The following is a 26,208-nucleotide window of genomic DNA, read 5'->3' as shown; positions in this document are numbered from 1 at the left end:
CAAGTTTTGGAAACAGCACACTTTCTGTTTGGCTGGAAAATACAGTCAATGTATATAATGTCAAATGAGATCTGAAGATAATGGGGATATAGTTGGATTCCAGAATTACCTACAGATAATTGCTCATATCTTTTTCTTTTCTTTTCTTTCTTTTTTTTTTTGGTGAGGCATTTGGGATTAAGTGACTTGCCCAGAGTCATACAGCTAGTGAGTGTTATGTATCTGAAACTGGATTTGAACTCAGGTCCTCCTGACTCCAGAGCCAGTGATCTACCCATTGTGCCACCCTAATTGCTCGTATCTTTCCAACAATCTGACACTGATGAGTTTTACCTCCTCAACAAAAATCTCATGGACTCACTGAGAGAAAACTACTTCCTGAACTGTTCACTGTGAACTAGGAAATTGGAAAAAGGAAGGCACATGACAGAACCCAATTTTGCATTAGAGGTTTGTACTTTATGCTCCTTTTATGGGCACTTATATTCTAATCTGTATTCTATTTATCCATATGCCTGTCTCATTTCTTCCTCCCATAAGATCAGTGAGAACAGGGAATATATTTTATTTATCTTTGTATTGTCCACAGAACATTGTAAACATCTGCTGAATAAATATGTACCCCAAGTTCTATACATTTTGGAAGAAAATGTTCCACATTCAATTCAATTAAATAGACATTTATAAAGCACCTAAAAGGATAGTTTTCAAAATAAGTGAAGCTTATCCTTCTAAATGCTAAAACTTTAGGAGGGTGTTTTAACCATTTCTCACAGAAATATAAAATAATAGTAGTATAATAATCACATTGATACAGTGTTTTTAAATTTACAACATACTTCCTCACAACATGCCAATTATTTAGGTGATTCAAGTATCATTATTCCCATTTCATAAATAAGGAAACAAAGGCTCAGAGGTTGTGACTTTCTCCCAAAATCACACAGCTAGTAAATGACAGAATCAAGACTTGAATCCAGAAACTCTTATTTCTGGTTCCAGTATTTTTTAATTATACATTTCTGACTTGTTAAACAAGAGTATAATGATCACCAGCTGTGTCACCCTGGGCAAGTCACTTAATCCCATTGCCTAGCCCCCCCCAAAAAAAAAGAGCATAATGATCAGATGAAAAGAAGGAGCACAATATCACAGAGCACTAACTTCTTGACAAGAGACTAAGGTTCTCATCACTCTACTACCTAACTCTAAATTCCTCTCTGGGCCTCACTTTCCTCCTACATAAAATGGCAAATGGGAAAATGGAAAAAGGGTTAGGCTTAAAACATAGTACCTGGATGATATTGGGCAGGTCACTTAATCTCCCTGGGCCTCAGTTTCCATATCTGTAAAATGAGGTGAGACCAGTTCACCTATGAGGTCCGTTTCAACTTTAAAAATTTATAATCACTAATGTCCCTTCCAATTCTCTGACCTATATAACCAATCATTGTACCTTTCATTAAAGATTCAGGGTCATTATGAACATCAATTATTGTACTGCAACATGCTATGTTGCCCAAAGGAGTTACTGAAGCACTACAGGGCTGTTCACTTCCATACTAAATAATCCCATAATACTTTGCTTTTCAAGTTCCTATGTCTACTACTCATCCTATCTCTTCCATTGCCATGGCAACAGTTTGCTTCAAGCAACTCAGAATTAACTCTCCTAATATAATATTTCTAATCAGCTGCCAATTGATAAGGAAAACAACAAAGCTAGTTAAAATAATGTGAAAAGTAAAAGTAAATGGATGATAAAAGAGGGTCTCTAGGGATCTCCTGTTGGTGGAGGTAGGGGTAGTCTGTTTCAACTACTCAGAGACTTTTGTTCATTTAGTGAGTTTTTCACTAAATAGTTGAAATTTCTAAATAAGCGTCCATCAGAGGAAGTGAAACGTTACTAAATAAAAATTTTACAGATGCATTCATGTTCAAGTAAATTTCAGATATGTGATTATACACTATTCTGACAAAGTACAAAAGACAAAAATTTAAAGGCACAAGGCCTAAATTAACTTTAGGCCAAGAAGGTTCTTAGCCTTTTTTTGTGCCATGGACCACTTTGGAAATCTATGGACCCCTTTTCAGAATAACATTTTTAAATACATAAAATAAAATACATGGGATTACAAAGGAAACCAATAATAATGAAATGAAGTTGCCAAAATGTTAAAAAAAAAAAAGAGTTCACAGACCCCTTTAAATCTATCTATTGTGGGTCTGTGGAGCTCAGGTTAAAAACTCTTCTTTAGGGAGTTTGGTAAAGTACAAACAGCACCTAGCTGAAAATTAAGAAACTGGAGTTCTAGATGTTATGTTCTAGTTAGGAACTGTATGATCTAGGGCAAGTCACTTACCTTTTCTAGACCTATTTCCTCCTTAATAAAATTAAGGAGGGACAACTAGGTGGTGCAGTGGATAGAGCTCTGGCCTTGGAGTCAGGATGACCTGAGCGCAAATTCAGCCTCAGACACTTGACACTTACTAGCTGTGTGACCCTGGGCAAGTCTCTAAACCCTGATTGTCTTAAATTAAAATTTAAAAAAAAAAATTAAGGGATTGGGCCAAGTGATCTCCATAAGCAATTCCAAATCCAACATGTTGTTATTGTAAGATATTTCAAGAAAGTAAACTGTTTTTTTCCAAAGAAGACACATAAATAAAAGCTCCCATTTCTAAAGTACTTTAAAGTTTACAAAGTGCTTTCTTCAGAACAACCCTTTCAATCAACAGTTCAACAACAAGCACTTATTAAGCATTTAATACATGCAGGCACTGTGCTTGGTGCTGGGAATTCAAATGTGAAAGTGAAATTGTTCCTGCCTTTGAGGAACTACATCCTATGAGAGGGATTAAGCACGTTCATAAGTAAGTGAACGAAGGGTATATACAAAATAAATTGAAGGGGAATAGCAATGAGGCTTGATGAAAACTTAGAGTTCCAAGTGCTGAAAGTGAGGAGATGAGAAGGGAAAGCATTTCAGACTTGGGGAATGGCCTGTGCAAATGTACAAAGATGGGAGATCAAATACTATTTACATGAAATAGAAGTAGGCCACTTTGGGTGGCGCACAGGGTGGAATGAGGGGGACAGTGCAAGCATCACCATCAACAATTTAGAGATCAGGAAACTGAGGCTCAGAAAGGTTAATGACTTGCCCAGGATCACATACTGCTATAGGCTACAATGAGAATTCAAACCCAAGTCTTCTGACCCCAAGATCAGTTTTCTTTCTCCTGGTATTACATTTATTTTCCACAAAACTGAAACTGCTGATAATGACAGCAAAACACAAACTGCAAAAGAATTTTGTGCCAAATAATCTGGTTTAGGCATGACACAGTCATTTTTTACTAAGAGCCATTCCCTGTGGTCTAGTCTGCTACATGATCCAAAGTGTCCCATCTCAAAGTGACTGGAATGCAGCTGGCAGACAAGAGTTAGGCAGTTTCACAAAAAGGATTTGGCAGAGTAAAAAACCAAGGCACAGTTTTTACTGAGCCACCAACCACCCCTTTAGCAAGGGCCATTTCAACCTAATTTTCTGACCTATCACTTAGACATCCCCATAAACCTAAGAACGGCCAATCTAGAGTACTTCTTAATGAACAAAGCACATCATTTGCTGTACTTACCAGTGCATACCAGACCAAAATTAGGATCAATGTCTGACCCATCCGGTAAATGTGAAATAAGAACACTAGGAGAAAACATGCACAACAAAGCAAAAGATTAGACAGAATTTTAACAACAGACAATACTAAGACTGCCTAGGGCTACTAATAACACATTAAACAACACTAGCCTCAGCTAACAACAAATCAAGAAAATGTGCCCATGATACAACTAGGGAATGACACTACTAACAAATCTTTAGAATGTGACTCGGGAAAATAATGGTCAATTCAGGTGCTTCAAGGACATCATAAAGACCAAACATAAACACAGAGAACTCATTATCCTAAGAGGTTGTAATGCCTCAAAAAGAAAAAAAAAGAAATAGGCTGGAGAAGAAGGGGTAGAAATACACACAAATAGAACTGTAACGACTTACTAAATTAAACTAGAAGCGCTCAAAGGACTTTCCTGACTTTTGAAGTGGACATCACAGAGGGCATCACACTGTTAATAATCATGTGAAAAGATGCTTATATTCCTCAAAAAATCAGAGAAATACAAATCAAGACAACCTTAAGATACCACCTCACATCCACCAAAATGGAAAAAATTGATAGTAAAAAATGTAAAAATTTCAATATTAGCAGAGTGATAGCAGAAAAAGCCCTTATTACACTGTGGGTAGGGCTGAAAACACATACAAATATTTTAGAGGGCAATATAAGAGTCATTAAACAATCATACCTTTTGACCCAGTGAATCCATTGCAAGGACAGTATCCCACAGACACCATAAAAGGATAAAAGGACCTACTTGTACAAAAATATTCAAGGCTATTTTATTTGTAATAGCAAGAATGGAACTAATCTCTATGTCCAATGATCAGAAAATGGCTAAATAAATTATAGTATATTAATGTAACTGAATACTATTGTACCAGAAAAAATATGACTATAATGTATCCAAAGAAACATGAAATGGGAAGTAGTGATGCCTGCATTCCCATGAAGGAATTCCACAGAAGAGGAAAAAAAAGTAGTCACTTGCATGTCCCAGTGGAAGATTCATAAGTAAGGAATTAATTCCATTGGGGGGGAGAAATTAATCAATAAGTATTTATCAAGTACCTATTATGTGACAGGTACAGTGCTGGGACTGGCCATTGAAAGACAGAAATAAAACAGTCTTTGTATTTAAGGAGATTATATCATATTAAGAGAAATGTGTGTACATATATACATGAATATGTATATATGTATATGTGTGTGTGTATATATATAGAGAGACAGACAGACAGAGGATCTATATCTCTGTATAGATACATACAAACACAAAATAAAATATAAAGCAATGGGGGGGAAGAAGGAATATAAGCAGCCAGTTGGATCAGAAAAGTTTTCATGGAAGCTGTAGCATCAGCCTTAAACTGAGTTTTGAAGGAAACTAGGGATTCTAAGAGTCAGGGGTAAAGAGAGAGTGCATTCCAAGTTGGGAGATAACTTGTACAAAGGCATAGTGATGGAGGATTATTTGTGAAAAAGAGTAAAAAGGCCAATTTGGTTGGACCACAGAGTATGTGAAATAGAGTAATAAATAATAAGCCTAGAAAGGTAGAATCTAATTCAATTGTAAAGGACTTTAAATGCTAAACACAGAAAATTGTATCTGACCCTAGAGATAATAGAGAACTATGAGAGTTTACTGAGCAGGCAAATGAAATGGTCAAATCTGGGCAGCTAGTTTGCACAGTGAATACAGCATGAGACTTGGAGTCAGAGAGAGCAAAGTTTAAATCAGTCCTCAGCCACTTACTAGCTACATGACTCTGGGCAAGTCACATAACTTCTCTGTGTCTCAGTTTCCTCATCTGTAAGATGGGGGATAACAATAGCACATACCTCATAGAGGATATATCATGAGAATCAACTGAGTTAACATACATAAAGCACTCTGCACACTATAAAACTCTACATAAATGCTGTTTATCATTATTATGATGAAAATCACCTGGGCAGCTGTGTGGAAGATGGCCTTGACAGAGAAGAAATGGGATGGTGAGGCCAATAAGGAGGCTATTGCTGTAGTACAGATAAGAAATAATGAGACCCTTAAATAGGGTGGTAGATATGTGAGTCAAGATGTGACCAATTCTAGACACGTCATGGAGACAGAATGGACAAGGTTTGGCAAGTGAAAGTCAATACCTCTCAGGTTACAAAACTAGAACCTGGTTGTACCTTTAACAGAAAAGAGATGGGTTTGGGGAGGGGAAAATGGGTTCTGTTTAGGAAATGTTGACTTTGAAATGCCTATGGGACATCCAGCTGAAATGCCCAGTAAACCACTGGTGATTTGAGTCTGGGGTTCAGGAGAGAGACTAAGGCTGTATATCTGGATCTAGGAATCATCTGCATAAGATAACAATTAAACCCTTGGAAGCTCATGAGGTGACAGAATGTAGGGAGAAAAGAAGTCCTAAGACAGAAGGGGCACATCTCAGTTATGGGTAGTAAAATGTATAATGTTAATGTTGTTAATGTTGTTCATCCTTCATTTTTGAAGAGGACTAATGATACCATAGGGTGATGTCTTGACTACTGTGTAAATTGGATTTAAGTGAGGCAGAGTTGGGCAAAGTTATCAGCCTTACTTTTTCTTCCAGAGTCATCAAGGTCACAAGGATCACAAAGGATACTCTTATCCCCTTACCTCCATATTTTTCAACTGGTTCTCCCCCACTCCTAAAATACTCTCCCTTCTCACCTCTGCACCTCAGTTTCCCTGTCTTCCTTTACATCTCAGTTCAAATTCCAACTTCTGAAAGAGGCCTTTCCTGGTCCCCCTCCACCCTTCAACCCCTAACTTCAGGGGTCTTCCCCTCTTGTATTCTATATAGCTTATACATACCAATTTCTTTTCAGTTTTGTCTCCCCCATTAGAATTTGAGTTCCTTAAAGGCACAGACTGCTTTTGCTTTTCTTTGTACTCTCAGCTTAAAACATGGTGTTGACTGACTAACTAAACCCATAGATGTAACAAGATCACCTGGGTAGAGCATGAGGTATACCAACATATATATATGGAATGGTACATGAATGATGATTCAGTAATGAAGAAAAGAAATGTTACGGCAGACAAGAAAACAGTGTCACAAAACAACTGAGGAAATAAAGAATATCCAGGAAACAGCAATAGTCTACAATGTCAAATACAGCAGAGACTAAGATGAACGACAATATAGAAAAGACCATTGGATTCAACAATTAAGAGACAGATGGTAAACTTGGAGAAATGGCAGGATTAAAAACCAGATTTGAAGACAAGGCATTATTAGGATATGAGAAATCTGAGACAGCCTTTCAGAGAGAGGGGATGACAGTGTCAAGTGAAGGTTTTTTAAGGATGAGAGAGATTTAAGTATGCTTACAGGCAGCAGAGAAGAAGTCAGGGAATAAAGAGAGGTTAATGAAGACAAGCTCCAAGAAGAGAAAAGAAGGGATGGAATCAAGGTACAACTAGAATGGTGGCTTGGCCTTGTCAAGGAAAACTACCCTTATATCAGATACTGAAGCAAAGGGGAAAGAAGGAGGAAGATGCTGAAGGGTTATGGATCTAGTGAGCAAAAGAAGAGGTCAAGCCTAGAGAGAGATATTTAAGAGTTGTCTAGAGAGGCAGTGGCTAAAATGTGTAAATGAATGAGATTGCAAAGAGAGAAGAGCCAAAGACAAAACCTTGACAAACACCCTCACTAAGGAATCAAAGACCTAAAAGTTGGAAGACACCTCTTCCATATAGTCCAGCTCTCTCCCTTTTTTTCAGGTGATGACAATGAGATACTGAGAGGTTAAGTGACAAGCCTGAGGTTATATAGGAATATGTATCACAAGTGGGATCTGAACCTAAGTTCTCTGACTCCACAATACCAAGTATTCAGAAATGGATGTGGAAATAGCAAAGGAGACAGAGATGGTATTTAAAGGTAAAAATATCTGAAAGACTTGGAAAAGTCGGGCAGCCAGCTAGTGCAGTGGAGAAAACACCAGCCCTGGAGTCAGGAGGACTTGAGTTCAAATCCCAGCCTCAGACATATACTAGCTGTGTAACCCCAACTGCCTCCAAAATGAAAAGACAAAAAAGTCAAGAGAGTTTAAGAACAAAAAGGCCTGATACCCACCAGAAATTGGAAAAAAAAAAGTAAACTAATCACTAAAAGATGCTACAAAATGGAGAAATAGGAATATAAGAAACTACAGTGATTTCAGCATCAAGAATTAAGGAGTAAACTGGTCCTCAGCCTTTAATGTTTTCCTCCTATAATTTAATATGGACCAAAATATAATCCCTGCAGCAAGTTTTGTTTTGTTTTGTTTTGTTATTTGGTAGCCATATCTTAAACTCAGGTTCTTTGTGTGACATTCTCAGTTACAATGTTTAATTTTCAAGTTAGACTCTAGAGCTTTACTATTTCCTATAGGTTTAGTGAGAATACCCATTCAATCATTCATTCAACAGTTAAAGTGCCTACTTTATAATGTTGAAGAGGACTAGCTGGAGAAGGGAGGGAGGGGAAGCAGATGCAGCCCATTTTCCAACCCTCTAAATGATCAGTCAACAATTTCTTATAGTCAAGCCATGAACCCTTTGGGGTCATTCCACAGCAGAGCACTGTAGGAGATTGGGAGAGAGGAAACCTAAAAAGATAGTTAAGACAGACTGTCCATATGGAGTTTATAGTCTAGCTGGAGTGCCATGATACATCCACAAGTATATAGTAAGCATACAATATAAAACAATCAAATATAAGCAATTAAGACAGGTACAAAACACTATATGAGAAAGAAAAGGTAATTTTCTTGTCTTCTTAGCTTAGTTTTGTTGATATTATTTCCAAATATATAACTGCCCCCTCAATTTTCCAGAGTTATTGTTTCTAACATAAAAAAGGAGAAAACAATTCAGCAAAACCAATTATCTAACAATATGTATAATCTTCTATACCCACAGTCCCCCACCAATGCAAAGTGGGGAAAGAGATATATTATCTTGACTCTTCTCAAGGGCTAATGTTTGTGTCATAATTACACAGTGTTCAGTTTTGGATGTTGGTCTAGGAAAGACTGTTAAATGGGAAGAAACAAGGAAGTCCCCTTCAACAAGTGGCAACTGAGGTAGATTTTAAAGAATGTGTGTAAGTATATCTTTTGACCAAGCTGGGCTTGGAGTCAGGAGAGACGTGGAGTTGAATCCCACCTCCAACATTTTACTAGCTGAGCAACTATGGACAAGTCTTTTTCTTCATCTGTAAGCGGGGATAAAAAATGTTAACTACCTCACTGGGTTGTCCTGATGAATAAATGAGATAACACATGGAAGCTATATAAATGTCAACTATTATTATTACCAACTCATATAGTTAATTAACTCCTGCCTTATATCTTCAAGTTTGGCAGGTAGCATTCACTACACTTAATTAGCTCAGGTTAACACCTGAACCTCGTGTTTATTGTTGCTTGCTATTTAGCTCGTCCCCTCCCCAGCACCCTCTGCAGAGAAGCTATATGAAGCAGACACATTTAACCTCGAGCCCTCTGGGCCACTTCTACTTGGGTTGAATTTCATCAGCCTGAAAGGTCATTCAAAGTAGTAACAATAGGGGCAGCTAGGTGGCGCAGTGGATAGAGCACTGGCCCTGAAGTCAGGAAGACCTGAGTTCAAATCTGCCCTCAGACCAAACACTTGACTCGTACTAGCTGTGTGACCCTGGGCAAGTCACTTAACCCCAACTGCCTAAAACCAAAAAACAAAACAAAAAAAAAAGTAGTAACAATTCAGAGCAGGTATTGGGGAAAAACTGATTTTGGGGGCAGGGAAGGATACCATGGAGAAATTGGATATCTTCCCAACTTTATCAATTCTCAGCATTTAAAATTGGCTCCCTTCACGTCAGTTTTGTTTGAAAGAAATTAAAGAAGGGCAGTGTAGTGCTGTGCAGTGGTTGCCAAACTTTTTTTTATCCTGTGCCCCAACAGTAGAACATTTTTACACACAGACTCCCAAAACAGACGGTTTTTAAATTTTTTATTCATAAATTATACTGTGAATCATGGTGACAATTTCATAATTTAAAAATGTACACAAAACAAATTTTTAAAATGAGATAAAGATAAAATAATATTTGAACTTAGAGCTAAGGAGCTATTGAAGTTTACTGAGTAGAACAGCGACCTGGCCAAGACCTGGCCAAACCTGAGCTTTAGAACAATCACTTTGGCAGCTGTGTGGAAAATGGATTTGACAGAGAAGGTTAGAGGCAGAAAACCCAACTGGGGGCTACTATAAAAGTCCAGCTAAGGCCCTTAACTAGGGTGGTGATCATGTGAACAGACAGAATGGAACATGTTGAAGAGATACTGTGGAGGCAGAAAGGACAAGGCTGAATATGTGAGCTGAGGGTAAATGAGGAGTTGAGGAGAACACCAAGGTTACTAGAAGGAAGTTGGCACACTAAGCAGAAACAGACAAGTTCAAAAGAGAGATAAGTTTGGTACAAGAGATGAGTTCTGCTTTGGACAGGATGAGTTTGAGACTTTTATGGGACACCTAGTTCTACATGCTCAGTAGGCAGTTGGTGATGTGGATTGGAGGTGAGGAGAGAGATTAGGGCTAGATATAAAGATCTGAGAGTTAACAGCATTAGAAATGACAATAAAACCATAGGAACTGATAAAGGCATCAATGAGAGAGTACACAGAGAAGAGGCCAGTGCCCTGAAATACAGCCATAGTTAAAAGCGGAGGAATTTTGAAGGAGATGGTGAAGGCCAGGGGGAGGGGGGGGAGGAGGAGTAGAGTGAAGAAGCAGATAACAGAGTGAAATGCAACCCATCTTCCACTTTTTGAATAGCTGATCAGCCATTTCTTAGGGTCAAGGCATGGACCCCTTGGGATAATGGTCATTCCATAGCCCCCACGTTCAAGAGCACTGTTGTAATAAGGGGCAGGCCACACAGTCAATAAGCATGTATCAAGTGCCTACTATGTGCCAGGCTTAAATGCTGGAGTTCTTGTCTAAGCTCTGCCACTATTGTGTGATTCAGACAAGAGACTTTCTTTTCCCGGGCCAAAGTCTCCTCATCTGTAAAATGAAGTGGTTGGATTCAATCTCTCTAATTCAAATGAACAGAAGAAACCACTCTGGACACTCAGATATGTCTCCCTTGAACAAAGAAACCTTATGCTCACGAGCTATGACTGTCACCATTTCCCCATCTCCTCTCCTCTGCCACTAAAATCCTGACAAAGACTAGTCTGTCCTTTCCTCCTCCTATCCTCTCAAATGGGTGGTGCTCTTATAGACTGCCAAAAGTTACTAACTTTCACTCAAAGTTGTTTGAGGAGCTCAGTCGCCTGTCCCTCTCCCCCCAGCCAAAGATCTCACTGAAGCAGCTACCATGGGTGCCACAGAGGCTTCCTTCATGTGTTAGAGTAGAATCGTGATCTTCCTTACCAAGTATGGTAGGAAGGAGATGGCAAGTCACTTGGGGAAAGTCAAGGTGAGAGGAAACAAGAAGCCAAATCACTATGAAGGTCAAAGCTCTCATAAAATTTCAGAAAAGTAATAACCAACCTATTAATGAAAATCCAAGTTGGAAACCAGGTAAGATAATGTCTGGCTGTTTCCTTGGGGCACTGGTAGCTTCAATTTCAATTAACAGGTATAAAAAGCTGAAATATAGTTAACCCTTCATAGTATGAGCCCCTGGGACAATTCTGGGCTCCATCAAAGACAGGCTGTCTGTTGAGAGCAATTTTCTGACAAGCCAGTGGATGGGGGAGACAGTATGGTACCATTATAAAAAACAATGGCTTTAGAATCAGATGTCCTAGCCACGGGTGGGGAACAAAAGGATTTGTTCTGTAAAACTTGGACTCAGTCAAAAGGCCACACCCAAGTACCTAGAAGGCCATACATGGCCTCGAGGCCGCAGGTTCACAACCCTTGTCCTAAGCTTAAATCCTGTCTCTGGTGCTCACGATTTCTGTGACATTCAGCAAGTCACTTGAGTTCCCCGGACTTTAGGTCCCTCATCTATAAAATAAGGGGACTAGACTAGCTAACCCCTTAGGACCCTTCCACCTCTACAGCTAAGATCCTAGGATTGCTGAGAGATAAGAGATCTAAAAAAGTATAGTATCTCTGAGGCCAATGAGGAAAGTATATTCAACAGTAGAGATAGCTAACAGTGCCAAATGCTGCAGAGGCCAAGAGAGACAAAGAGGGGGAAAAAAAGGTCAATATGTTTCACAAATAGGTCACTGGGGACCATGGAAAGCCTTTCTGATAAATTGATGAGTATAGAAGCTAAACTGATACCTGGTTAAGAGAGTGTGTGCTAAGGCAATTGATTTAAAAAGTTTAACTGTAAAAGGGGGGATATAGATGGAATAAAATTTTTAAGGGAAATGTTTATTAGGACTTGGAAGGCAGAATGCATATGTATTAACATATGGAAAGGAATCAAATAAAAGAGAGAACTGAAAATTTTAAAGACTGTTGGAACAAGGTCCTAAAGAAAGCAAGAGGAAATAGGACCAAGAAAATAGGTAGAGAGTCTTAATCAAGAATAAAAATACCCCTTCTGTGACCAGAACAGAAGATAAAGTGGGCAATGATGACAAAAAGTTTCAAGGAACAGAAGGGGTAATCTCATGTTATATGATAGCCATCTTTTCAGTGAATTAGGACACTAAACTTAGCAGATATAAGTAGACTGTCTTGTCTGAAAAAAGGTTCAGAACAGTCACTGTGGGGAACAAGTCCAACCATTCTGGAAAATAATCTGAAACTATGCCCACAAGGCAATAAAACTGCATACCCTTTGATCCAGCAATACCACTACTAGCTCTGTACTCTAAAGAAAAAGGAAAAAAGAACTCTATGTACAAAAATATTTATAGCAGTTCTTTTTGTGGTGGCAAAGAATTGGAAATAAAGGGTATGCTCATCAATTGGGGAACAGATGAACAAGTTGTGGCACATGATTGTGATGGAATACTATAAGAAATGGGGGGAGCAGTTTCAGAAAATCACAGCAAGACCTACATGAACTGACTCAAAGTGAAGTGAGAAGAACTGGGAGATCCTGTACATAGTAAATGCAATGTTGTAATGACAATAAACTGTGAAAGACATGGTTTACGCTGATCAATACTGTGATCCAAGACAATTCCAAAGTACTCAAGATGAAAAAATGCTACCCACCTCCAGGGACAGAACTGATGTATTCTGAGTGCAAAGTGAAATATAATTTTCTTGCTTTAATTTTTGGGGGTTTTTTTATGATATGACTAATGTGGAAATATGTTTTGCATTATTTCACACGTATAATTGATATCACATTGTTTGCCTTCTCAGTGTGTGGGGGAGGGATGAGAGGAAGAGAGAATCTGAAACTAAAAATTTAAAGAGAAAACAATTAAAAATAAACAATAATTTAAAAAAATAAATAGAAGCAAAAGAATAATATATCCAATTACAATACAAATGAAAAGATAACTAAAAGTTAACTCTAAATAATAGAAAAAACCAACAAACACCCTAGAGAAGGGATAATGAAACATATCTCCTCCAGTATAGCAGGAATTGGCAGTGACTACTATATACATTGTCAAATTCAGTCACTGTTATCAGATTTTTCTGCTTGATTTTTTTTTTTGTCACAGTCTTTTATATTCAGTCTACAGATCTGACCTCATCTTCCCCTCCCACGTACATGTAGCCTCATTGTTTATCAAGGCCAACCCTCCTACCTGTGAACCCTTGATATCATCCCATCTTTGTCTCCTCCAGCTCAGTGAACCTTTAGTCAACTCCCTCCTTAGCCTTTCCCTATCTATTAGTTACTTCTCCACTGCCTGCAAACATGTCCAATTCTCCCTCTACACTTAAAAAAAACTTTTACTGGATCCTACCAATCCCTCCACCCCACCCCAAGCTACGGTCCTTTATCTCCTCCATTTGTCAGCCAAATTCTCCCTCTCCTCTTACTCCTCAATCTTTGTATTCTGGCTTCTAACCTCATCATTCAATTAAAAATGTCCCCTCAAAAGTTTGTTTTTGTTAAGTCGTTTTTCAGTTGTGCCCAACTCTACAAACCCTATCTGGGGTTTTCTTGGCAAAGATAAAGGAACAATTTGCCATTTCCTTCTCCAGCTCATTTTACAGATGAGGAAACTGAGGCAAACAGGGTTAAGCGACTTGCCCAGACTCACAGAGCTAGGAAGTGCCAAATTTAAACTCAGAAAGATGAGTCTTCCTGTTTCCAGGCCCAGCACACATCTAAATAAGTGTTATGTGTCTGAGGCCAGATTTGAACTGATGTCCTTCTGACTCTAGAGCTGGTGCTCTATCCACTGTGCCACCTACCTGCTCCATCAATGACCTTTCAATTGCCAAATGTGATGATCTTTCCAGTCTTTTTGTGACACTTTCTCCTGGTTTTTCTCTGTCTGATCACTCCTTCTTGGTCTCATTTAGTGATTTATCATCTACTCCGGCTTCCCCCCAATTGTAGGTATTTCCTAAAGTAGGATCACTTTTTTCCCCTCTACACTTTATCTTCCACAACTATCATCCCTCTGCAAATTACTCTCAGATCTATATAACAAGCCCCCGTGTCTCTGAGCATCAGTGCCACATAAGTTGAGATATCTCAAACAACTGAGTCCAAAACTGAACTTATTGTCTTTACCCCCCCACCAAATCTTCTTTTTCCAAACTTCCCTATTTCTGTCAAAGATACCACCATCCTTCTAATCTCCCAGATTTGTAACCTGTGTTCATCCTCAACTCACCCTCTTATCCCCCCTCACCCAACATTCATTCAGTTGCCATTTTATGCCATTCTACGTTCAGAAACATCTCTCACATCAGACCCCTCTCTCCACTCACGTAACTATCACTTCAGTTCTGGTACTCATCATCTCTCACCTTGTGATAACAATGAACCCAAAACTATTTCCTTCGACCTAAACCACACCAACTCCTATATCTTGCCTTTCAGTGTACCTTAAACTATTTCCAACACCCCTCTATACATCCCACTATATACCTACATGAATCTCCCAACATACCCTCACATAAACTATCCTCCCATTCAAATTATCCCTACACACGAAATCACTTTGCCAAAGTCTACTGTATACACAAACTATTCTTTAATTCCAAGTCACTTTACCCCACTATACCCCCACATACTAAGAGTACTTTTCTATACCCTCAAATTCACTCCACCCTAAACGCTAACCCCTACAAACCCTAATCACTCAGTCTTGAATATCCCTAAAACATTCCTTTGACCTCAACTACCCATATACCCCAACTACATCCCTACCATCTCAAGACCTCATTCATGCCTCGACTATTGCAATAGCCTGCTGGCTGCATGCCTCCAGTCTTCCCCACACAAATACACCACTCAACTGTCTCAGTGACCTTCCTGCAGAGCCCCCACCCATCCCACCCCCCCAATAATCTCTCTATTGCCTCCAGGATCAAATATAAAATCCTGTTTGGCTTTTTAAAGGCCTCATAACCTGGCCTCTTCCTATCTATCCAGTCTTCTTACATCTTACACACCCACCACTTGCAATCCACTGACATGGCCTCCTTGTGATTTTTCTCAGATGACCCTCCATCTCCTCACTCTGCTCGTTTTCCAGGAACAGTCTAACTCTTCATCTCTGTACCCGTAATTTGCTCTCCTCCTAAAGTACATTTGCCCCTCAAAATCATCACCTGGCCCTAGAGTACTATTACACACACAAATCCCTTGCCCTAAAGGACACCCCCTACTCAAATCACTCCAACCAGAAGCTATCACATGCACTCAAACCACCTCCTCACCCTAAACTACCCCTAAGACCCTGGATTCATCACTCCACCATAAACTCCTACACGCCCAAAGTATCTCCCCTCTTCCCAAACTACCTCATACACCCCTAAATCACCCCTAAACTGCTTACACCCCTAAATAATCTCTTCACCCTATACTACCACTACACCACCAAACACCCCTTAACCCATATTACCCCTACATCTCCAATTCATTCCTTTACCCTAGACTATCCCATCCCCCAAATCATCCCTTCACCCTATACTACTCCTAAACACCAATGTTTTTGTCCTAAATTACCTGTACACCCACATATCACCCCATCATCCTTAACTATCTCCACGCTTGCAATTACCCTGGAACCCTTCCAAACCATTCCTTCACACAAAGCTACCTCTACACCCCCAAATCATTCCTCCTCCCCTTAAAATACACCTACATACGCAAAACACCCCCTTCCCTAAAGTATCTCAGCACCTCCAAATGTCACCTGGCCCTAAAGCACCCCTGCACCCCACTGCATAACCTACACCCCAAATGAACCACCCCAAAAATTACCCTCATATCAACGACCCCCATCCCCCTCCATGCCCCCCAATTCAAACTATTCTGCACCCCGCATCCTCCCTATAAACCATCCCCAGGGACCCTCCCAAAACGGCTCACCCCAGAGTACTTCTGTGTCCTAAGCCCCTAACCCACACCCTTTACGCGGGTAACCCCCAAGCCGGCGCCCCCGGCCGCCCCAAGCCGACCCCGGGTGGCCGCCAAGCTCGCGCCCCGGGCCGAAGCGGGTCAGGCCGGAGGCCGCCCCCTCCCCGCCCGCCAAGGCCCACCTGCTGCCGTTGAGCCCCACTGGCAGGGTGGCGTCCTCCCCCAGCACCGAGTCCATGGCGATGGCAGCGGCTGGCTGCAGCTCCCCGGGCCGGGAGGGACCTTCCCCCTCTCCGGCCCCGCGGAGCCGATCGTTCCGACTCCTCTGGCGCCGCTAGAATTCAAACCCCAAGCCACCGCCCCCGCCCCGCCAGCACCGCCATCTTCTTGGGCCTTTTTTCAATCTTTTTTTTTCTTTTTGACGGCTTTCTCCGGAAATGAGGCGGGGCTCCCGCGCTTCCCATGAAGCCAAAGGGGCGGGGCCACAATGGAGGCTGACCCAAGGAAATCACGGAGGGCGCCATATTGACTGAGGGCAAGCGGCCGAGGTCCAGGCAAGGTTAGGGCAGCCGCCATCATAGCTGAGGGCAGATTCCGCCGCGGACAATGTGGGGCTGCCATGTTACTTAAGGGCAGTCAGGCTTCCCAATTCTGCTCGTTTCAAAACGACGAAAGGAGCCCGCGCTCTGACAAACTTAGTCTTCCCGGCGCAAAATTTGTTCTGAGCTACGCTAGGTTGAAGAGTCTTAGCTTCTGGAAAATGGGTGTAACTTATTCCAAATGGCAGCATATGCAACAATCTGGCACTGACCTTAGGTTAGATCAGGGGACAGCCTCGCTTTAAGAAAACCAGATGTACGAAATCCAAACCAACAGAACATACAGAAGGTGGACAAGGAAGCAAGACCCTTTGTTTTGCAAAAAAATTTCCTTGAAATACCCAAACTTGCTTGAAGTAATAAGTGAACATAATGATCATAGCACTGATGTGGGTAGTTTTGGTTTGGGGTTTTTTTAGATCTGGAAAAAACTTTAGAAATCGTGTAGTCTAAACCTCTTTTTTTACGGGTAAGGATACCGAGGCTCCCCCAAAGCAAAATGACTTGTGCATACATTTAATAAGTAACAAAACCTAAACTTGAACACAAGTTCTCCTAATTCCAAATTCTGCCTTCTTTCCACTACAGCTCGATCTTTCTTTTTTTTTTGGGGGGGGGTGAGGCAATTGAGGTTAAGTGATTTGCCCAGGGTCACACAGCTAGAAAGTGTCAAGTATCTGAGGCTATATTTGAACTCAGGTCTTCCCGACTCCAAGACCACAGCTCCATCCACTGCACCACCTAGCTGCCCCGATCTTTCCTTTTAATGGTCAGGAAAATGGCTGAGTTCAGAGAAGGAAAGCAAAAGGGAAAGGAAAAAGGGAAATATATACCCAATAATACAGAATTGCAGAGAATAGCAAGGAAAGATAAGGTTTTCTTAAAAGAGCAATGCAAAGAAATGGAAGAAAACAATAGACTGGGAAAAACAAAAGATCTTTTCAAGAAATTTAGAACTCTCAAGGAAAAGTGTCATGCAAAAATGGGTGTGATAAAAGACAAAAATAGACTTAACAGAAGCAGAAGAGATTAAGAAGAGGTGGCAAGCATACATAAAAGAACTATACAAGAAATATCTTAACATCACTGATAACCACAATGGTATGGTTACAGATCTAGAGCCAGACATCCTGGAGACGGAAGTCAAGTGGGCCTTAGGAAGTATTGCTAACAATAAGTCCAATGGAGGTGATGGAAATCTAGCTAAGCTAGATCACTTTACTTCCCAATTCTAAAGAAGGACAATGCCAAGGAATGTTCAAATAACCGAACAATTGCACTCATTTCACGCACCAGCAAGGTTATGCTTAAGATTCTGCAAGCCAGGCTTCAACAATATGAGAACCAAGAAATACCAGAAGAGCAAGGTAGTTTTCAAAGACATAGAGGAACTAGAGACTAAACTGCCAACATTCGTTGGATTATGGAGAAAGCAAGGGAGTTCCAGAAAAACATTTACCTCTGCTTCATTGACTACACCAAAACCTTTGATTGTATAGATCACAACAAAATTGGCAAGTCTTCAACGAGATGGAAGTACCAGATCATCTTTTTTTGTCTCCCGAGGAACCACTATGCGGGCCAAGAAGCAACAGTTAGAATTGAACATGAGGGGCAGCTAGGTGGCGCAGTGGATAAACTACTGGCCCTGAAGTCAGAGGATGTGAGTTCAAGGCCGACCTCAGACCAGCACTTACTAGCTGTGTGACCCTGGGCAAGTCACTTAATCCCAATTGCCTAAAAAAAAAAAAAGAGCATGGAACAACTGATTGGTTTAACATTGGGAATCAGAAGAATCAGAAATTAGAATTAAGGTTGCTGAAAGAAATGTCAATAATCTCAGATATGCAAATGATACCACTCTGATGGCAGAAAGTGAAGAGGAATTAAGATGCTTCTTGATGAGGGTGAGAGAGGAGAGTGGAACAGCTGGCTTGACACTTAACATCAAATAAACGAAGATCTTGGCAACTGGTCCCATCACTTCCTAGCAAATGTAGAGGGAGAAGAAATGGAAATAGTGTCAGATTTTATATTCTTGGACTCAAAGATCACTGTACACAGTGACTGAAGCTATGAAGTTAAAAGACGATTGCTCTTTGGAATGCAAGCTATAGCAAATCTGGACAGCATAATAAAAAGCAGAGACATTACCTTGCCAACAAAGGTCTGTATAGTCAAAGCTCTGGTTTTTCCAATAGCAATATGTGCTGTGACAGTTGAACTATAAAGGAAAGCTGAGTGCCGAAGAATAGATGCTTTCTAATTATGGTGCTAGAGGAGACTTTTGAGAGTCCCTTGGACAGCAAGGAGGTCAAATCAGTCAATACTTAAGGGAATTAATTCAGGCTGTTCACTGGAAGGTCAAAAACTGAAGCCAAAACTTAATTACTTTGGTCACATAACAAGAAGGCTGGATTCATTGGAAAAGACTTAGATGTTGTAAAAGATTGAAGGCAAATGGAAAAGGGAATAGCAAAGGATGGGATAGATAGATAGTATCATGGAAATAATGAAAATTAATTTGGACAGACTTCAAGAGATAGTGGAGGATATGATCCATGAGGTCATGAAGAGTCGAATGTAACTGAATGACCAAACAGCAGGGATTTGAACCCAAGTGTCTCCTGTTTCTAAGTTCATTGCTCTGTTCACTACTTTATGCTACCGCTCAATATGTTGCTGTATCCTTACTGCATTTAAAATAGGATTCTAATTACAGAAATTCAATTTACACAACTTTTCGGGAAGACAGCTATTGTATAATACAAGGTCCACTCCTACTATATTATGGTAGAATATGCTTTTCAGCACAGTAAGTAAAAATAAAAACTTAAGTCTACATATAGTTTTCCAAAGCATTTTCTCACAACAGCCTCATCAGATAAGTAAGTATTATCCTGATTTTAAAGATGAGGAGATTGAGATACAGAGAAGGGAAGTACCTTGCCTAAAGTCATTCTTCATTAATTTGCTTAATACACTTTTTCTTTCTAAATAGTGAAAAGTTAACATCTGGGGTCATATAATATGAATAGATGGAATCCAAAATTAGTGAACTTTATATAACATTGTTACTTCTCTTCAATAAATAAATATTTCATTGAAAGGCTATGTGCTTGAGAATATCATAGAAATAACCAGCTTGTAATTTATGGTTTATCTGCTTGCTGTAACTCAGTGGAAGATGAGATGCTTACTTCCCAGGGATGCTGTAAAAACCGATAAGATAATGTCACACCAATGGTGTTTATTGAGAGCCTCTGGGGATACAGAGGATCATTTGATCATAAGTGTAGGGCTGGAAGGGATTTTAGAGGTCATTGAATTCAACCCTCTTATTTTCAGATGAGGAAACTGAGTCCCAGGAAAGATAAGTGACTTGCCCAGGGTCACACAACTAGTATATATCTGAGGCAGGGATTTGAACCCAAGTGGTAAAATGTCATCACTATAATTACTGCCCCTTCATTCCCTCCATTGAAAATCTGGTATGGGTCTCTAAGGCTGGTGATCAGATGCATTAAAGGTATGGAGGACAATCCTGATAAGTTAAATTCATTTGTGTCAGAGAAGGTCAAAGAGTCTGGTTTGTGCCTTCAAGGCTGATCTGATGAAGCCCAACACTCTCACCTGCAAAAGAGAGGGAAGGATGAGGCAACAGGTGAAGGAAGGTGGGTAGGAGAGGCTAGCCCTAGGGCAGCAAGATAGTCATTGATCCTCAAGGGGGTTGGCCTGGGGCTTCAGTGAGAGGCTGGGGAGAGAAGAATTATAGCTCTACTTGGTGCTTTTTTTTTCTAAAATGGATAATAATCCATGTAAAATGCTCCACAAAAATCAAAGAATCCCTGAGTTCAAAGAATTTTCAAAGGTTATCTAGTCAAACCCTTACCTGAACAGAAAGCTGGTCTTTCCACAGTATAGATTAAGATTTAAAAAGAGGTTAAGTTAGAGTCATGAAAGGATAAACAGCTGGCACTTTAAATTCTGTTTAAGCAAAGCCACACATCCCAATTCATCCTCATCCAATTATGTTAAACTTTAATAGTTCAGAACATCATTAGAGCTAAAGTTTATAAATATGAATATTGAGAACACAATTTTTCCTGCATATTACATAGTAGTAGCCTTGGCTAAAACCCACACATGCTTAAGCACAGAATTTTCTCAGGCTTACATGAGTATTCAACTTCAGAGTCAATCCAAACCTTCCATCTATTCATTTAACTTTCCACACTAAACTTGGCCTGATTCATGATCATGTATATACCTATCTGTTTACACATTGAATCTCTTTCCTCCCTCCCTCCCTCCCTAAGCCAGGCAGAATTTCCCATTAAGGCAGTAACCTCAGTGCATAGCACATTGCTAGCTACTAGCAAACACTAAATAAATGTTTCTTGGATTGGATAGGATTGGATGAACTTCATCAGTTCTTCTCAAGGGGAAATCACTATCACCACAAATCATGCTGATGTAGTACTTTAGCGCAAGTATTGATATCTTTTTTTACAGAGAAGGAAAATGAGGCTCAAATACACTGAATGGCTTGTAAAGACCACACAGCTGCTAAATGTCTGAGCTGAAATGCAGACACGGGTCTCCTAACACCCACTCTTGTGCTCCTCCTAGCACATCCACTGCCTTTCGAGGTTCTTTCCTCACAACAGCCCTGTGAGGTAGAAAATAACAATAATAACAACTTATATTTCTATAGTGCTTGAAGGCTTACATACACACAAGTCCTTTGTAGACTTTCCTCACCACAGCATTATGACAAATAAAATTACCTCTATTTTATAGATGAAGAAAATAAAGCTCAGACAGGAGCTATGACTTGCTCAAGATTGCATAAGCTAATAAGTGGCAGAGATAGGACTCAAATCTAGCTCATGTCTGTCCATGGCAGAGAGAGAAACGCTCATTTGAAACAAAAAGAAAACTCAAAGATCAGATTTAAAATGACACTGAAGGCTCATATTCCATATGATAAACCAGAAGCCTCCAATATTTTATGAGCTTTTAAAAATTTTGCCAAAAAAACTTTTTAATGACTGAGTAAGGGGTTAAAAGAGTGGGTACTAACAGGAAAGTCCCTAGGGAAAAAGGGATGATGCTAAAGACCCCAAGAAAATCACAGAGGCATGGAACTTTAGAAGTAAAAAGTGACCCAGAGGTGATCTACTCCAGTCATCTAATATTTTTCTAGATGAAGAGTCCAAGGTCAGAGATGGAAACTGACGTATCAAAGGACATACAGCTAACACCTATTAGTTGGGACCAGGATTCCAAACCCAGGCCACCATTTTTTTTAGAGGCAATTGGGGTTAAATACTTACCCAGGCTCACACATCTATTGTGTCTGAATCTGAACTCAAGTCTTCTTAACTCCAGGGCCCATGCTCTCGAGTCTGAATCTGAACTCAAGTCTTCTTAACTCCAGGGCCCATGCTCTCTCTACTGTGCCACTTAGCTGCCCCTCAGGCCTTCTTTTAATGCCAAGTCCAATATTCTTTCTGCTGTACCATGAGATATGCTGGTAGAAGCTGCCATCCTTTCTGAACTAGGAATCCTGTCAAACCAAAAAAAGAGCCCAGAGCAATAGAAAACTGGCTTGGAGATCTATCAGCTTAGACTTTAAGATCTGTCAGTAAATCGTGGCCTATTCAGACCAAACGTCTTTTAAGCTTTTGCGCTCAACACTGGGGACACCAAAAATGTACAATTTAATTTTTTGTATAAGTCTCAGTGCCTAGCACAGTGCAGAATTAAGCTTAGTAGGTGCTTTTCAAATGTTTGTTGATTGATGTGATCCAAACACTGCTCTCGAGGAATTTACAGTCTAATGGGAGAAAATATTCATCTATAAATGAGATGTGATGGAGTGGAAGGGAAAATAGTCAAAAGATGAGTTTGAATACTGGCTTTTCAGCCTTCTGTGTGCTTGGCCAAGTCACTTAGCCTCTGAGGGACTCATTTGCAAAATGAAAGGGTTGGACATCCAATGACGTCCAATGTATTTTCCAGCTCTAAATCTATATTTTTGTTCCTTAAGTATGGTAGAAGGAAAGTGAGATAAGTTGAAAGTAGAGGAAAGTGCTGTGAAAAATTTGAGGTGACAAACATCACTTTCAAGCTGGGGAGTGTGAAGGGCTCAGTGGAGTATAAGGGAGTAGGAGGTCAGGAAAGGTTTAATGGAAAAACGTAGCGCTTTGCAGCACTTCTCTGATAATGGACTCATTTCCAAGATATATCAGGAACTGATTCAAATTTATAAGAGCAAGAGTCATTCCCCAATAGACAAATGGTCTAGGATATAAGCAGGCAGTTTTCAAAAGAAGAAATATTAACTATCAACAAACATGAAAAGATGCTCTAAATTACTAATAATTAGAAAATTGAAAATTGAAGCAACTCTGACATTCAACTCTGACAACTCTCATACCTATTACATCTGCCAGGATAAGCCAAAAAAAAAAAAGAGAGAGAAGAAGAAAATGACACGCAAAAGCAGGCACATTAAGTGTTGTAGATTGGTGAATCAGTCTACTGGAAACCGATTTGGAACTATGCTCAAAAAGTCACTGAAATTATTTAGTTGTATCACTCTTAGGCCCATACCCCAAAGAGATTAAAGAAAGAGGAACAGGACTTATCTGTACAAAAAGATTTATTGTAACATTCTTTTTCTTGTAGCAGAGAAGTGGAAACTTCCCATTAGTAGGGAAATGATTAAATGAATTATGATGTATGAATGTAATGAAATATTATTGTGCTATAAGAAACATTGAAAGGGACAACATCAGAGAAACCTGGGGGCACTTGTATAAACTGGTGCAGAATGAAGTGAGCAAAACCAGAAAAATACTTTATGGCATCACAACTTCGTAAAGAGAAATAACTCAGAAAAACAAGAATTCTGATCAATGAAATGACCAAACACAATTCTAGACTTTTGATGATGAAACATGTGTCAGAGTGATGATGAATTCGATATGCACAATGACATTTTTTAATATAATCAGCATGGGGTTTTATTTTGCCTGACTAGGCATATTTGTTAAAGGAGTTTTCTATTTTTTTTTTAAAGGGAGGAAGTTAGGATACAGGATGGGTAGGAATAAGGTAACAAAAAATGAGAAGGGAATTCAGAGGGATTATATAAAATATATCATAGATTTTAAAAGAAGAGCAAGTTTTACATAATAGAAAGTCTCAGTTTCATGTACAATCTTTTCCTGGCTGGTTTATTTCTAATCCTAAAGATTGAATCTTAAACCTTAAAAATTGGATATCCAGTTCAGCCCCACCGTTTTATAAATAATAATACTCTCAATTCAAATATTCAAGTGGATTTGTGATCTCATAAATTTTGGAATGTCCTCCAGTGAAATATCCCATCCATCGACCAGCCCCTGTCATTCTTGTCCTTGTTCTCCCAAACATTTACCTTAGAGGCTCTACCCATCATCCTAGCGGCCTTTCTCACTTTCTCTGGATATCCCAAGGGCACAAGTCCTCTGATATTCCATCTCTCTTACTTTTCCCATGTGACCTATTGATCTTCTCTTCCCACCATACAATTTTTGTTCTGCAGAGTTCCTTTTTGGTCACGTGTAGCAGCCTGCAGCACATGATGTGCTTTTCCATTGCCCTCTGGGTATACTCATTCATCTTTAATTCTTCACGGTAGTGTTCCACCTCTCACTGACATCTAGCACCACCAATAAAAGATGGACTTTTGTTTCCATGTGAGATTTGGGGGTAATATACAATAATGTATATAGTGACACTTTCTCCCCTGAAGGCTCTAGGGGTACCTCTGAGGTGACTATGGAAGTGATTTTTCTCTAAGTCTATTAGCTTGAGCCCCCATTCTGGTGTGTTCTCTCCAGTGTCAACTTCCTGTGATTAGCATGCTAGTTTCCATTATCCAATTAACATCAGTTAGCTTTTACAAAAGAAAACTTATTGCGAAGATATAATAAGACCAAAAGTTTAAAAGCATCCTTCCCTTCTCCCTGCCCCCAACACCTAGGGGCACACTCTCCCCTTATGCTATCTTTATCCTTAGGAAGAGTAGGCCCAAACTTAAAGCAGTTTCTATGTAGCATTCATCCCACCTACTTCACCCATAAATATGATATAGCTGATACTATTGGGATGGGTCAAGTGGGGCTCTAGATAATATATTCCTCACTGACTGCCTTCTGGAAAATCCTGGCTTGGACTCCAGTTTCTGGTCTTCTGGTGGCTTACTCTCCTGACTTTCAAAATTCACAATGTCGTAGCCATCTCCATATTATCTCACCTAAAATTGGGAAAGACCAGATACAAAAGAGAGAGACGCAACAGCAGGGCAACGCACCCTTGACTTCACACAGAGTCTAGACGAGAGATGGCCTCTGAGCTTTGTTGTACTCAGAGGCTTTCTCTTTCTTGAACTCTAGCTGGGCAGGAAAGAGCCAAACTAAGAGACTTGCTTTGGCTGGTTAGTACCTTTTGAATGCTCCCCAGTTCTAGCTCAGCTGTCAATCAATAGCCTGTCTCTTCATCACATGGTTAGTAGTTAAAGAGTGTCTGTGTTTCTTCTATGTGAGGAGTTCATCAGCCAAGCTCCATTACATAAATATTAGCTTAATATAATAACAGCTTTATATAAGTACTCTAAGTTTTATAAACCTCTTTCCTCATTCCAATTCCAATGTTTTTCAAGGATCACTATAGCTATTTTACAGACAAGGAAACTGAAACTCAAAGAGCTTTATTTGCCCAAGGTCAAAGAGGTAGTAAGTGTGAGAGTCAGGATTTGAATGCAGGTCTCCTGACTTCAAGTTCAGTGGTTTCTATACCACACAGATAAGAAATAGCAGTCGAGAACTTGTCCAGGATTACATGGCAAGTCAGTGAGTAAGGATGGAACTAGAGCCCAGGCCTCATGATTGACTCAGCCTGAATACAGGGACCAGCCACCTCTATTGCCATAGGAGCTAGAGACATTCCTCTCCCTCACCCCAGCCCACTAGCATCCAGTTTGCCTGGAGACAGAGCAGCACCACCTGCTGCCACCGAAGAGAGCCTAAGACTTCTCCTTTCCCAACCAACCCCTTCATTTTCCTATTGCCTGACTACCCCCAGGCACAGGATGCCCACTGTCAGGGGGACACTGACTTCCCCACATGCCTATTTCTGCTAGAGTTATCCCAGGGTCCACTATAATCTTTGTAGGAAATCATCAGCTCCTATTAGGACTCTTCAAGGTTCCTAGGGGCCTTCTCATTTGACCTCTTACTTTCCCTGCCTAAGTTCTTTCTGTCATAAAATAAACGTAAGTATGAACTGTACTTTATGTTTAGTCTCTCCCAATTAAAATGTGAGCTCCTTGAGAACAGGGACTGTTTCCTATCTGCTTCCCCAGTGCTTCACACACACTGCTT

The 26,208-nt window shown here is 40.0% G+C and overlaps 1 protein-coding gene across 10 annotated transcripts in view; it reads right to left on the bottom strand.

The window, feature by feature from the left end:
- The window catches only part of CDK5RAP2 (CDK5 regulatory subunit associated protein 2), a 151,457-nt gene extending 134,882 nt beyond the window's left edge, over positions 1 to 16,575 (bottom strand). For 5 of the 10 annotated variants that reach the window (XM_020990595.2, XM_078150173.1, XM_078150180.1 and 2 more), the window contains exons 1-2: positions 16,355 to 16,574; positions 3,643 to 3,707 (exon numbers count right to left, since the gene is read on the bottom strand). In XM_020990595.2, the coding sequence (XP_020846254.1) occupies positions 3,643 to 3,707; positions 16,355 to 16,410 (121 nt within the window). In that variant the 5' untranslated portion in view covers positions 16,411 to 16,574. Of the gene's footprint in view, positions 1 to 1,294; positions 1,347 to 3,642; positions 3,708 to 16,354 lie in introns of those variants that run through there. The other 5 variants (XM_078150176.1, XM_078150175.1, XM_078150178.1 and 2 more) reach the window with 3 other exon arrangements.
- Between the last annotated feature and the right edge of the window lie 9,633 nt (positions 16,576 to 26,208).

The sequence above is a fragment of the Phascolarctos cinereus genome, unplaced genomic scaffold (assembly GCF_003287225.1).
Source record: "Phascolarctos cinereus isolate Bilbo 61053 unplaced genomic scaffold, phaCin_HiC Scaffold_2;HRSCAF=192, whole genome shotgun sequence".
NCBI classification, from domain to species: Eukaryota; Metazoa; Chordata; class Mammalia; order Diprotodontia; family Phascolarctidae; genus Phascolarctos; species Phascolarctos cinereus.
This window is presented reverse-complemented; position numbering and strand designations above follow the sequence as displayed.